Raw genomic sequence first — 12,459 nt, 5'->3', positions numbered from 1 at the left:
CTCATTGATGATATGGGGCTGCATGTCAGGTAAAGGCACTGGGGAGATGGCTGTCATTACATCATCAATAAATGCACAAGTTTACGTTGATATTTTGGACACTTTTCTTATCCCATAAATTGAAAGGATGTTTGGGGATGATGAATGCATCTTGCCATAGAGCAAAAACTGTGAAAACATTCCTTGCAAAAAGACACATAGGGTCAATGTCATGGCCTGCAAATAGTCCGGGTCTTAATCCAACTGAAAATCTTTGGTGGAAGTTGAAGAAAATGGTCCATGACAAGGCTCCAACCTGCAAAGCTGATCTGGCAACAGCAATCAGAGAAAGTTGGAGCCAGATTGACGAAGAGTACTGTTTGTCACTCATTAAGTCCATGCCTCAGAGACTGTAAGCTGTTATAAAAGCCAGAGATGATGCAACAAAATACTAGTGATGTGTTGGAGCATTCTTTTGTTTTTCATGATTCTATAATTTATTCCTCAGAATTGAGTGATTCCCTATTTTTTCCCTCTGCTTGGTCTAAAAACGTAACTGTTACTGACTGCCACAATTTTTTTTCCTGACTTCTTATAGTGTTTCTTAAAGCCAGAAAGTTGCCATTTGAAATGACTTTAGTTTTGTGTCATGTCTGTGATCCACTTTTTTCCTACAAACTTAAACATCTGAATGAACATCCTCCGAGGCCGGTGATTCCATAATTTTTGCCAGGGGTTGTAGATGTAGCGACGAACTGTGTTAACTGACAATGGTTTTCTGAAGTGTTCCTGAGCCCACGCGGTAAGATCCTTTATCCTTGATGTCGGTAAGATCCTTGATTCTGTTTTTAATGCAGTGCCGCCTGAGGGATCAAAGGTCAGGGGCATTCAATGTTGGTTTTCGGCCTTGTCGCTTAGTGTAGAAAGTTCTCCAGATTCTCTGAATCATCTTATTATATTATGGACTGTAGATGATGGAATGCCTCAATTCCTTGCAATTGAACATTGAGAAACATTTTTCTTAGACTGACTGACTATTTTTTTCACGCAGTTGTTCACAAAGTGGTGATCCTCGCCCCATCTTTGCTTGTGAACGGCTGAGCCTTTTGGGGATGCTCCTTTTATGTCCAATCATGACACTCACCTGTTTCCAATTAACCTGTTCACCTGTCGAATGTTCCAAACAGGTGTTCTTTGAGCATTCATCAACTTTCTCAGTCTTTTGTTGCCACTGTCCCAACTTTTTTGACGTGTTGCAGGCATCCATTTCAAAATGAGCAAATATTTGCACAAAAACAAAGTTTATCAGTTTGAACATTAAATATCTTGTCTTTGTGGTGTATTCAATTGAATATAGGTTGAAGAGGATTTGCAAATCATTGTATTCTGTTTTTATTTACATTTCACACAACATCCCAGCTTCGTTGGAATTGGGGTTGTACTTTGTTCAGGTTTCTGCTTAGGCAGCATCAGAGGGGAGGTGAGTAGGTATGTCTTCCTGTATTATCAAAATATTATGCAAGAAGCACTGTTAGTTGTGTGGTCACCTTGTCTGTTTTCTTTTCAAGCATAAACTGCAACAAAATTAAAATCTGAACCTTGCAGTCTATAGGTTATTGTAACAATATACTTCAATTTGTTGGAGTATGGATGGGTCAATGCTCCTCATACCTTTACCCTTAGGATCATAAGGTGCAGATGTGGGTTTGGTGCCACTCATGAATGATGGGATGCTGCACAATTGGTAAGTGAATGAGTGTGACTGTTAGTCACAAAGGGGGGAATGTAGTGTAATTTTTTGTTAAATAAAGATGTGTTAATGAAGGACATATGAAATGCCAGAAAAAAGGGTTTATTGTGTATTTCTGACATTGAACAGATGTTTAACAGAAAATATGTTTTGTGCAAAATGTATGTTTTCTTTCAAAGGAAACTATAAGACCAGAATTTGGAGTTAAAGGTATAATTTGAGTGAAACACTTAATCTGTCAAGAAAATGAATACTGGATTAAAAACGTGGAATTTTCTAGAGTAGTAAATTTTCATGGCTCAGGGCCTGTTGACCCAGAGATGAAACAACTGGCCTGGTGATTTTCCCTGACTAACACCAACCCCTGACAGAGAGTGAACCCACAGGGAGGGGGATTTCCAAGAAATTAACTAATTTGCATTCGTATAATGATGTCATTAACAGCTGTTTTCATTGGTGCAAGAAGTGCTATAAAAATACATTGTTCAGTGTTGGTTTTTCAAAGTGGTCGTGGTATTTCCTGTGACATGGACAAAATAAAAACTGTTGCTTTGGAACTTTGATCCTCTGATTTTTGTGGACACCTTTAAGGAAATGATTTTGTGATTGAGCAGTGGGGGAAAAAAAAAAAAAACAAAAAAAAAAACTTAGACTCATGTCTGGCTGTCGTATTTTGAAACGTGTTGCAGGCATCCATTTCAAAATGAGCAAATATTTGCACAAAAACAATAAAGTTTATCAGTTTGAACATTAAATATCTGGTCTTTGTGGTGTATTCAATTGAATATAGGTTGACGAGGATTTGCAAATCATTGTATTCTGTGTTTATTTACACTTTACACAATGTCCCAACTTCTTTGGAATTGGGGTTGTAACATCTTTGGGTTTGAAGTGCACATATGCAAGCAAAAATGTTGGTAATGAGCACTGTGGCAGCAGATGCACAGATGCCTCAGGCAAAGTACACTTCTCCGCAAAAGTGTGGCAGATGTTAGCCTTTTCACTTGCCATGATATGGGGAATATCCTGGTGTACAATGATAGGGATGTCTGTGGATCCACTTCTCCCTGTTAAAGTGAATTCACTATACCCCATCATTTTTTTGAGCTAAGTGAGTTGTCCGAAAGATGTTTCCTCAGTTTGTTGTTGTACTCTCACTTTGCTCGCTTTTCAGCTTGACCGAAAGCCTGCAAGGAACCTTTGTTTCACAGCCGGGTCATTGGAGGAACCAGGCTTTCTGATAATGGTCTTGTTGGGAATAAATGCTGCCATGGCATCTTGCAGTATGGTGGTGAAGTTACTGCAGATGGTTTCAGGATCTTCTTCCTTGAAGACGCTGGACCAGTTTATGGAGGTTAGGTACCCTCTCATTTCCCAGAACTGAGCCTTATCATATCTCCATACTCTCTGCTTGTATGGCTTGTCTCTGAAGACTGGGATTTGTAACTGTATATGAACAGGGTTATGGTCAGAGGAAACTATGTTTGCCAGGGTTATTGTGGTTGTAGGCATGTCTGATAGAACTAGATCTAGAATATTGTCCCCCCCTAGCTGGTTCACTGACAACCTGATCTAGTCCTTGGCAGGTGGCAAGTTGCAGGGCTCTTCGTCCAGCAGTGTCTGTGACGTTGCTACCCAGCCACTCATGATGGTGTACGTTAAAGTCACCTACGAGCATTAGAGACTGGGCTCCAAACTCATCCATCACTGAGAACGTGTTTGTGTCAAGGTTGTCCAAGACATCACTGGAGGCACATGGGGTGGGGGGGGTGGGGGGGGGGTAAACAGCTTCTATCAGAAGTGTCCTGGTTTTCAGAGCAACAGCGAACCACAAGAGCTTGAAATCATCAGGGTCTTTGAATGGATGGTGATAGATGGAGATATCTTCTAGACAGTAGACTGCTATGCCACCATCGGTCATTCCAGTGCGGGCTCTGCGACAGATGATGGAGTAGCCAGGGATCTGAATGGAGTCTGCCCCATCTGGAGTGGTGGAGTCGAGGAAGGTCTCCACTGCGATGTCAATGGGAGGCTTCTTCACTGAGCAGCAGTTGGCAAGTTCCCCAATATTGGATTGTAGTCCCTAGATGTTCACTTTGTGGATTGTCAGCTCGGTTTCGCAAACTCGCAGTCGTGGTCAGTGCAAAGGTCGGCATTGGGTGGGCTGATCATTTTGAGGCTTACTTATAGATTTTCTAGCGGGGATTTATAGGCACAGGGGGAGCTAGCCCATGAAGGTGCACCTGAGCAGTGCAGCAGGGATCAGTGCATACATGACCCTAACCCAAAAGCATCATGCAATTGCAGAGGACTCACAACAGATCGGGTTCCAGGAGAAACCACTCAGCCAAGGACAGGGTGATCACACTATTAATGATCCCCACTACCCCATTATTGGTTTAGTCAGTTTAGTGTTATGTTTTGTTAGTATAGCAGGGGTGGTGGCCAAGTGGTTAATGCGCTTGGTTTCAGTTCAGAAGGTTCCGGGTTCAAATCCCACCCCTGCCACATTTCTCCATGTAATGTGGAGTTGCGTCAGGAAGGGCCTCCGGCGTAAAACTTGTGCCAATTCAACATGCAGATCCATGTTGGATTTGCAGTGGCGACCCCGAGTGCAAACAAGGGAGAAGCCGAAGGGACTTACTTGGTGTTATGTTTTGTTAGTGTTATTGATTTATTGTGTTTTTGTAGTACAATTGGTTTGGTCAGTTTACTTAAGTGTTATGTTCTGTTACCATGAGTGACTTAAGTGACATGTTGCCGGTATCACAAGTGAACAGTGTAATGCTTTAATGTCTTCTGCCACAGTCTCTGTCAAACTAAAAGCACCTGCTGACAGGAAAATCCAGAAAAGACAAAAAGCTCTGCGTGCATTCATGCATGCAATTTTGATCACACACAAACTGGGGAGAGCTGACATTTGTTGTTCTCACTGCATGTGAGAAAATTCACACAGTCACAGCAATGCTGCAGACAGAGCACCCAGAGGCACTGATCATCATTTCTGGGGCTTTTAACCATGCAACTGTGGACCTTACATTGGTTGCTTTTCATCAGGTTGGTGGAGTGCCCGAAAAGGAACAACAAGACAACTGAATTACTGTATGTTAATGTGAGGGATGCAATCAGAGTCACACCCTTCTAGGGATGTCCGACCACAATCTGATCCACCTACAGCCACAATATTCCCCCCTGCTACAAAGCCAGCTGGTAACCACTCACTCTGTAAGGAGTGGAAAGTGTCCTGAGAAACTGCTACAACACCACGGTCTGAGATGAACTGATCAAACCACATGGTGAGGACATGTAGGAGCTGACACACTGACGGATTATCATAACTTTTGTGCAGACGTGGTCTGCCCCACCAAGACTGTCCACTGTAACCCTAACAACAAACCATGACATGCGGATGGGTCCATGCTTCGGGACGCAGCCGGCGCGGTGAGGTGGCACAGGAAAAACACCTCTGTGTTGATAACCATTTGTAAAAACCAGGCGGCTTTTGATGGCTTTCAGTTGAGTGAGTATCTGAGAAATTAACAGCTGGACATGTTCCAACTTGTCCTTAAGGCTTCCAACGGAGGTGTTTTTCCTGTGGCGGCGTGCGGCGCCGGCTGCGTCCCGATGCGCGGACCCATCCGCACTTTCTTTCATTATAAAATCTCCTTTAACAGTGGAATGTCCGGATAAACTGCTGATCCCGACCTCTTCTGAAAGTTCTCTGTTCTGTCACGACGTCCTGGGTCAACAGAGGCTTAAATTTGGAAGCTTTCAGCTCGAAACAGGCAGACAGCGGTGGCTCAGGGTGCGTCGCGATGTCCCGCTCCGTGGGCAGTCCTTAACGCGACAGCAACAGTCCATAATCTCTCATCAGCCGTTAAAATTTTCACAGAAAACCAGCTGAATTTCTCGAATGGTGTCCACTTCGATGCGCCTCACAGTTTTTTAAAAAATTTTGATCAAGCAAAGCGTCAGTCTCTCAGGAAGTTCTCAGACAAAGAGATTCCGACGGGAGGAGTGGACCACTCCTCACTCAAAGCCAGCCCACAGGCGAATGACGTAACCGACAGGTGTGAAAAAACTCTCGCATGCCCACGAGGGTTCAAGCTTGTCTGATGTAATCGCACGTGATTCAAATCCATATAGTTAAAGAAAAAGAAAAAAATTTCAGATAAGCTGAAGCAAAGGCTGGTGAGAACAGTCATAGTCAACCTACAGACCTGTTCCAAAGACCTACAACATGATGTTGCTGCAGATAGTGTCTCAGTGCATTGTTCAACTATACAGCACACTTTGCACAAAGAGATGCTGTATGATGCTGTAATGCAGAGGAAGCCTTTTCTGCGTACACTCCACAAACAGCCGCTTGAGGTATACTAAAGCACATTTAGACAAGCCAGCTTCATTTTGGAATAAGGTGCTATGGACTGATGAAACTAAAACTGAGTTATTTGGGCATAAGGGGCGGTATGCATGGCTGAAAAAAAGAACAGCATTCCAAGAAAAACACTTGCTACCTAAAGTAAAATTTGGAGGTGGTTCCATCATGCTGTGGGACTGTGTGGCCAGTGCAGGTACTGGGAATCTTGTTAAAGTTGAGGGTTACATGGATTCCAGTAAATATCAGCAGATTCTTGAGAACAACGTTCATGAATCAGTGACAAAGTTGAAGTTGCGCCGGGGCTGGATCTTTCAACAAGACAACGGCCCTAAACACTGTTCAAAATCTACTAAGGCATTCATGCAGAGGAACAAGTACAATGTTCTGAATGGCGCTCTCAGTCCCCAGACCTGAATATTATTGAAAATCTGTGGTGTGATTTTAAGTGGGCTGTCCATGCTCGGAAACCAACAAACCTGAGATGTTTTGTAAAGAAGAATAGTCCAAAATACCTTCAACCAGAATCCACACTCTCATTGGAAGCTATAGGAAGCATTTAGAGGCTGTTTATTTCCTGCAAAAGGAGGATATACTAAATATTGATGTATTTTTTCAGTTGGGGTGCCCAAAATTATGCACCTGCCCAGTTTTGTTTAAAGAATTATTGCACACTTTCTGTAAATCCTATAAACTTCTTTTCACTTCTCAAATACCACTGTGTTTGTCTGCTATATGATATAGTTAACTGAAATTGCTGATCAAAACAACCAGCGATTCATAAAGGAAAATCATGGAAATCATCAGGGGTGCCCAAACTTTTGCATACTACTGTATGTATACGTTCCCTGAACAATCAAACATGTTATTGCACGCAACTTACAGAAGTTGTTTCCAATAATTGTATTGTTCACTCGACTGCACAATGACAAAAATAATCTTGACGCTGTATACACTCACTGGCCACTTTATTAGGTATACCTTGCTAGTACTGGGTTCAACCCCCATTTGCCTTCAGAACTGCCTTAATTCTTCGTGGCATCAATTCAACATGGTGTTGGAAACATTCCTCAGATATTCATCCACACAGACATGATAGCATCATGCGGTCGCCCATTATACTAGTCTGTCCATTGTCCTCTGACCTCAACAAGGCATTTTTGTCTACACAACTGCCGCTCACTGGATATCTGCTCTTTCGTCGATCATTCTCTATAAACCCTAGAGATTGTTGTGTGTGAAAATCGCAGTAGATCAGCAGTTTCTGAAATACTCAGACCAGTCCGTCTGGCACAAACTACCATGCCACATTCAAAGTTACTTGAATCCCCTTTTGTCCCCATTCTGATGCCCTGAACTTCAGCAAGTTGTCTTCACCACACCTATATGTCTAAATACATTCAACTGCTGCCATATGATTGGCTGATTAGCTATTTTTGTTCATAAGCAATTGAACAGGTGCAGAGTAAAACTTGCATGTAATGGATTCAGGTGGACCAGCGAATTTTGTCTGTTATCGAAATTCGCTATATGCATAAAACGGACAAAATCCATTATGTGTATGTAACAGATTATGTAGTTACAAGACTCCATGTTGTAAAGATGGTAATATCTGCAGACTCTTCTGCCAAATGTTGCCCTATCTGATCCATGACTGAAAGGTATTGAAAGCTTGCAGACTGCAAAAACCTTTAAAATATGACAGGAGAGGAAGGAGTGAAAACGGAAGTGACCAATTACAGCCTTTGTGGTCGCCATCATTTAGCAGGTGCACATCAGGCTACGGGCTGTCAGGGTTTGCAGCCACGCAGATCACCAAGGGATGCGTGTGAAACTTAACACCATATTACAGTGCAGGCATCAAGCAGCATTTTGTTAATAATAATAATAGTCAGCCTTGAATAAGGGCCTGCCTCATTTAGGTACCAGGTCTGAGCATGGTTTTTAAAAAATAAATGCCCAGGCTTTTAATCAAGGAAATACAGTACCCACTTTTGTTCAATCGGTGAATGTTCAGTGAACTTCATTTCGTACCTCTGTTGCGACAGAGCACGTCCAGACTGCACTGTCCAGTATATGCAAGGGGTTTTTTTTTTTATGGAAATACAATGTGATGGGACAGGAACTTCTGTCCAATGTGAGCAGAAATCTGTTATATATGGTGTTTATTACATGGAAAACCATACAAAAACATTGGGACTTTTGCTTTTGTCCAGTGAGTGTGAATATCCAGTTTATATGAATACTGGTTAGGTGAGTTTTACAGTACTTAATAAAGTGGCTGGTGAGCATATTTGATAAAGTTAAAGTGTTATATATTCTAGACCTGTTACCTATAAACTAAAATATTTCAAGCTTTTAAAAAAATTGATCGTTCAAAAAAAAAAAAAAAAAAAAAAAAAAAACACTACAACAAAAACAAAGTATCTCAAAATATGTAAATTTAAATTTGAATAACTCACTATTGTTGACTTAGAGACTTAGAACTGGTGCGGACCAGGGGAATCCGACTGTAATTAAAACATTTAATTAGAAAGAGCTCTTGTCCTTATTAGTGCATTGTTGCCACCTGCTGCATCAGTCTGTTATAGCAGCACTAAATCCTCTCGAGTCCAAGATTTTTTTTTTTTGATGTGATCAAATGGAACTCACTGGTTCTAAATGCTGTCATACAAACAAAATTTAGAATGCAAGTACAACCACCCTCCCCCACAAAAAAAAAAAAATATATTTTTTTTTAAACACATGGACACTGTATGCACATTGGTAAGTATGAGCTGTTGATAAATCCCCCATGCTGTAAGCACAAGCTCATGCACATTCATGGTTATATGCATTCAGAAATGCCCTCAAATAACCATATAAGCTAACAAAACATGCAGTTGTTGCTTGTGTTCCTTACTAAAGTAACTGCCAAGAGTGAAGAAAGTCAACTTTTGTGAAACGGAGATTGAGGTGTTTGTGTGAGGGAATAGCAGGAAGATGAAAACTATGAAAAATAAATCAAATGAAAAAGGCACCACTAGGTGATGAAGATCCATCCATTAGTAATTTTAAATCCCACCATGGGTGAAGCACACTGACTCATGATTTTGTGGGTCTTTCTTAATTTAGATAACAAAATCACTACTGCATGCAATTTTAACAAGCTTTAAGATGTTTTAACAAGCTCACCACAACATCTACCATAAAACCTTACAATTAATAGAATACTTTGACAGTTACTTATGGTCCCACAATTCTTTGCATTCATGTGACATCATCAGCTCCCATTTTTTTTTAATCAAGATACAATTTTTCTTAAGATTCATATCCTGATAGGCAAGAACCAATTCAATTTTCAAGGTCATAGGTCAAAGGTAGGAAAAATCCCTTTCTTTAACATTAAACAAATTTTCAAAAATTCATAACTGTCAAAAAAGATCAAGTTTCTTTCATATTTGACAGCGTTATGTAGGACGACATCCTTTATCAACTGACAAATTTTGATCTGGATCTGATTCAGATTACAGATTTTGTGGCCATTTAAATTTAACATTGAAAACCCCATTTAATGTATATTTTACATTATATCTTAATCAAACTTGCCCCAGTCACTCTCAAATTTGGAAGTGAGGTGCAGACTGGAACTCACTAACACCTGACAAAGTTTGATCTGGATCAGACCTGGATTGTGGATTTTGTGAACATTTGAATTTAATATTGAAAATCCCAATGTTAAATCGACTATGAGTGCAGTCTGTAGATGTGGCAAGGTCTGCAAAAACCTGACAGGTCTTAATAACGTCCTCATGCACCCAAGATGGGCTGCAAGAGGATGTTAGTGGTGCAATGCACAGTGCCAGTACTTGATACAGCACCTGTTGAGACGGAAGAGGAGCCAGGCCCGGATAAACCCCACATTGCCTGGAACCTCCAAGCACCAAAAACTATACCCCAAAGCAGACCCTCAGAACACTGTAGGATTCTGTGGCCCGCTGCCAATAAAGAGTCAGAGTGCACTAGTTTGATGTAGGTGTTGATACAGCCCTTGAAGTTACAGCCAAGGGAAATGTGGATCAGAGGCTCACACAATGAGCAGCTTCATAATGAACATTGCCCCACTGAAGTGGGATGCAGGGGCTTTGCAGGCCAGTCTCTATATGAGGTCCTGGGACTCTTAGGGATCTGCAGACTGCATAGACAAAGAGCCTTGAAAACATCACAGAAGCTGCTGAAAAGGTTTCAGGTTGGTTCTGGTTGAACAGGGAGGATGGGTCTGACCCTAAACACCCTCGTGACACCGGTTACATCACTGAAGATGTGTCCAGGTCGCACCACAAGGTGTATCTCAGTACCATTTGGTGTACATTTTGCATTATATCTCAATCAAAAGTGCCCCAGTCACTCATTTTTCTGTCATGATTTACCTACACCACCAAAAATTGGATGGAGGACCTTGAAAATTTTTTCCAAGTTAAAATTTTGTAGAAGTGGAAACTAGTGTTGGCAGAGGTTTGTGCTCTACAAGTGCGGTGCTCTAGTTACTAATGGCATACTTAATTCCAAGAAATAAAAACTGAAAGTCAGTATTATTCTGTAGTTGCAGTTTCCACGTTCTACCAGTAGATACTGTATGTACAAAAGGTCAGAGTTCTACTACTACTAACACACATTTCAAAATCTGTGTACAAGCTGATAATTTCATACTTTGATTCAACATGTTCATATGCATGGTTTAAGCACAAATCTGTGCATACAAACACTTATGAGACTCCAGCATTTGTTGGCATGGAAATGTTTACTGACCTTGCCTATGAGAATGATTCCATGACCTTTCTGGAATCAATGGTTACCCTAACTGTAGCACCTGAGAAGATGACTCAAATCAAGACTTTTAATGACTTCCTGGACTTGGCCTTTAGAAGCATGTCTGTTTGTGGTGAAACTGTCAAACTTGCAATGACATTCATGTCTCTGGGTTCACAGCGGCTTAGTGGCAGCCCAGTGGCTTAGTGGTTATCACTGTCGCCTCACAGCAAGAAGGTCATAGGACTGATTCCCACTTGTGGCTTTTCTGTGTGGAGTTTGCATGTTCTCCCCATGTTTGCATGGGTTTTCTCTGGGTGCTCCAGTTTCCTCCAAAATTTAAAGACATGTAGGTTAGGTAAATTGGAAACTTTCTAATTGGCCAGGTCTACCCAGAAGAGATCTTGATCTCAATGGGACTGACCTGGTTAAATAAATGTTAAATTAAAACAGTCTTTGACACTGGCAGATGACTAAGAACAGCTTACGGCATTATGGAGAGACCAGTATCTTTGCAGAAGAATGAAGGTCCAAATCTTGTGGGTCCTGGTGCTTCCTGTCTTGCTGTATGGTTGTGCAACTTGGAGACTACCCAGTGGCCTAAGGTGGTAACTAAATGTAAGAGGTCAGGAGCATCACTTGAATTGTGAGGGAACTTCAACATTATACTCATATGGCATGTTTCACTTGGCATGATCAAACGTGTAGGTGACTCAGTGTTGAGGACCCGTGGCTGGAGAAGGCCAAGGGGAAATTCACATTTCAACTGGCTGTGCCAGAGAAATGGTTGCTTTTGAAAAGTAGAGATGGACCAGTTGTCTGCCTTGTTAGTTGCCATCCACAATGCACGGCGTGTCTGCAGTGCGGTGGATGCTGCAACACCAGCACATGCTCCCTGACCTGACCTCCAGTTTAACAAAATTCAAACAATAATTGTGATGATTTCCAATTTACCAAATAACTGCACCTCCGCACAAAACCCCATTGAAGGAATTTTTAAAGAATTTAGCAATGAAATAAAAAGATAACGAGGGATTGTTGAATGAAGTATGCAATAAACGGGGTTCATGAAAGAGAGAAATCCTGTTGTGCAATGTAGAAAAACAATAGGGTTATGCCATTTTTCTTGTTTATGACTTTAGGAATTTTTAAAGTCACCATGTCAAATGAATTTGCAAAATGAATATTATGATAGCCACTGAGTACAATGATAAAACTGCATGCTCAAATTAATGGTGACCTAAATATAAACTTGTGATACTTTCACTGAAACAAGATGAGTTAAATAAAATTTTAGGTTGATAAAATCATAAAGCGTACCTTGCTGTCCAATGAAATTTCTCGTACAGCATCCGTGACTCCGAGCACACCTGTTGAGAAATAATTTGTCAGAAACTATGTAGATGTCACAATAAATAATGTATATGTGGCGTTGTGTAATCCACAGGATTATGCACTTAATGTATCATATATTCATTTATATATATTCATTCATATAATTATGGACTCTTAATTGTGGAACGCTGGTTTTAATTCAGACAATTACCCTCAAAGTGACTTTCCC

General features: G+C 41.1%; 1 protein-coding gene across 1 annotated transcript in view; it reads right to left on the bottom strand.

The window, feature by feature from the left end:
• Nucleotides 1-12,459, bottom strand: part of atg3 (autophagy related 3) — a 77,504-nt gene that overhangs the window by 28,167 nt on the left and 36,878 nt on the right. Inside the window, exon 6 of the mRNA XM_034173409.1 lies at nt 12,216-12,265. Within this exon, the coding sequence (XP_034029300.1) occupies nt 12,216-12,265 (50 nt within the window). The remainder of the gene's footprint in view (nt 1-12,215; nt 12,266-12,459) is intronic.

The sequence above is a fragment of the Thalassophryne amazonica genome, chromosome 1 (genome assembly GCF_902500255.1).
Source record: "Thalassophryne amazonica chromosome 1, fThaAma1.1, whole genome shotgun sequence".
Lineage (NCBI taxonomy): Eukaryota > Metazoa > Chordata > Actinopteri > Batrachoidiformes > Batrachoididae > Thalassophryne > Thalassophryne amazonica.
This window is presented reverse-complemented; position numbering and strand designations above follow the sequence as displayed.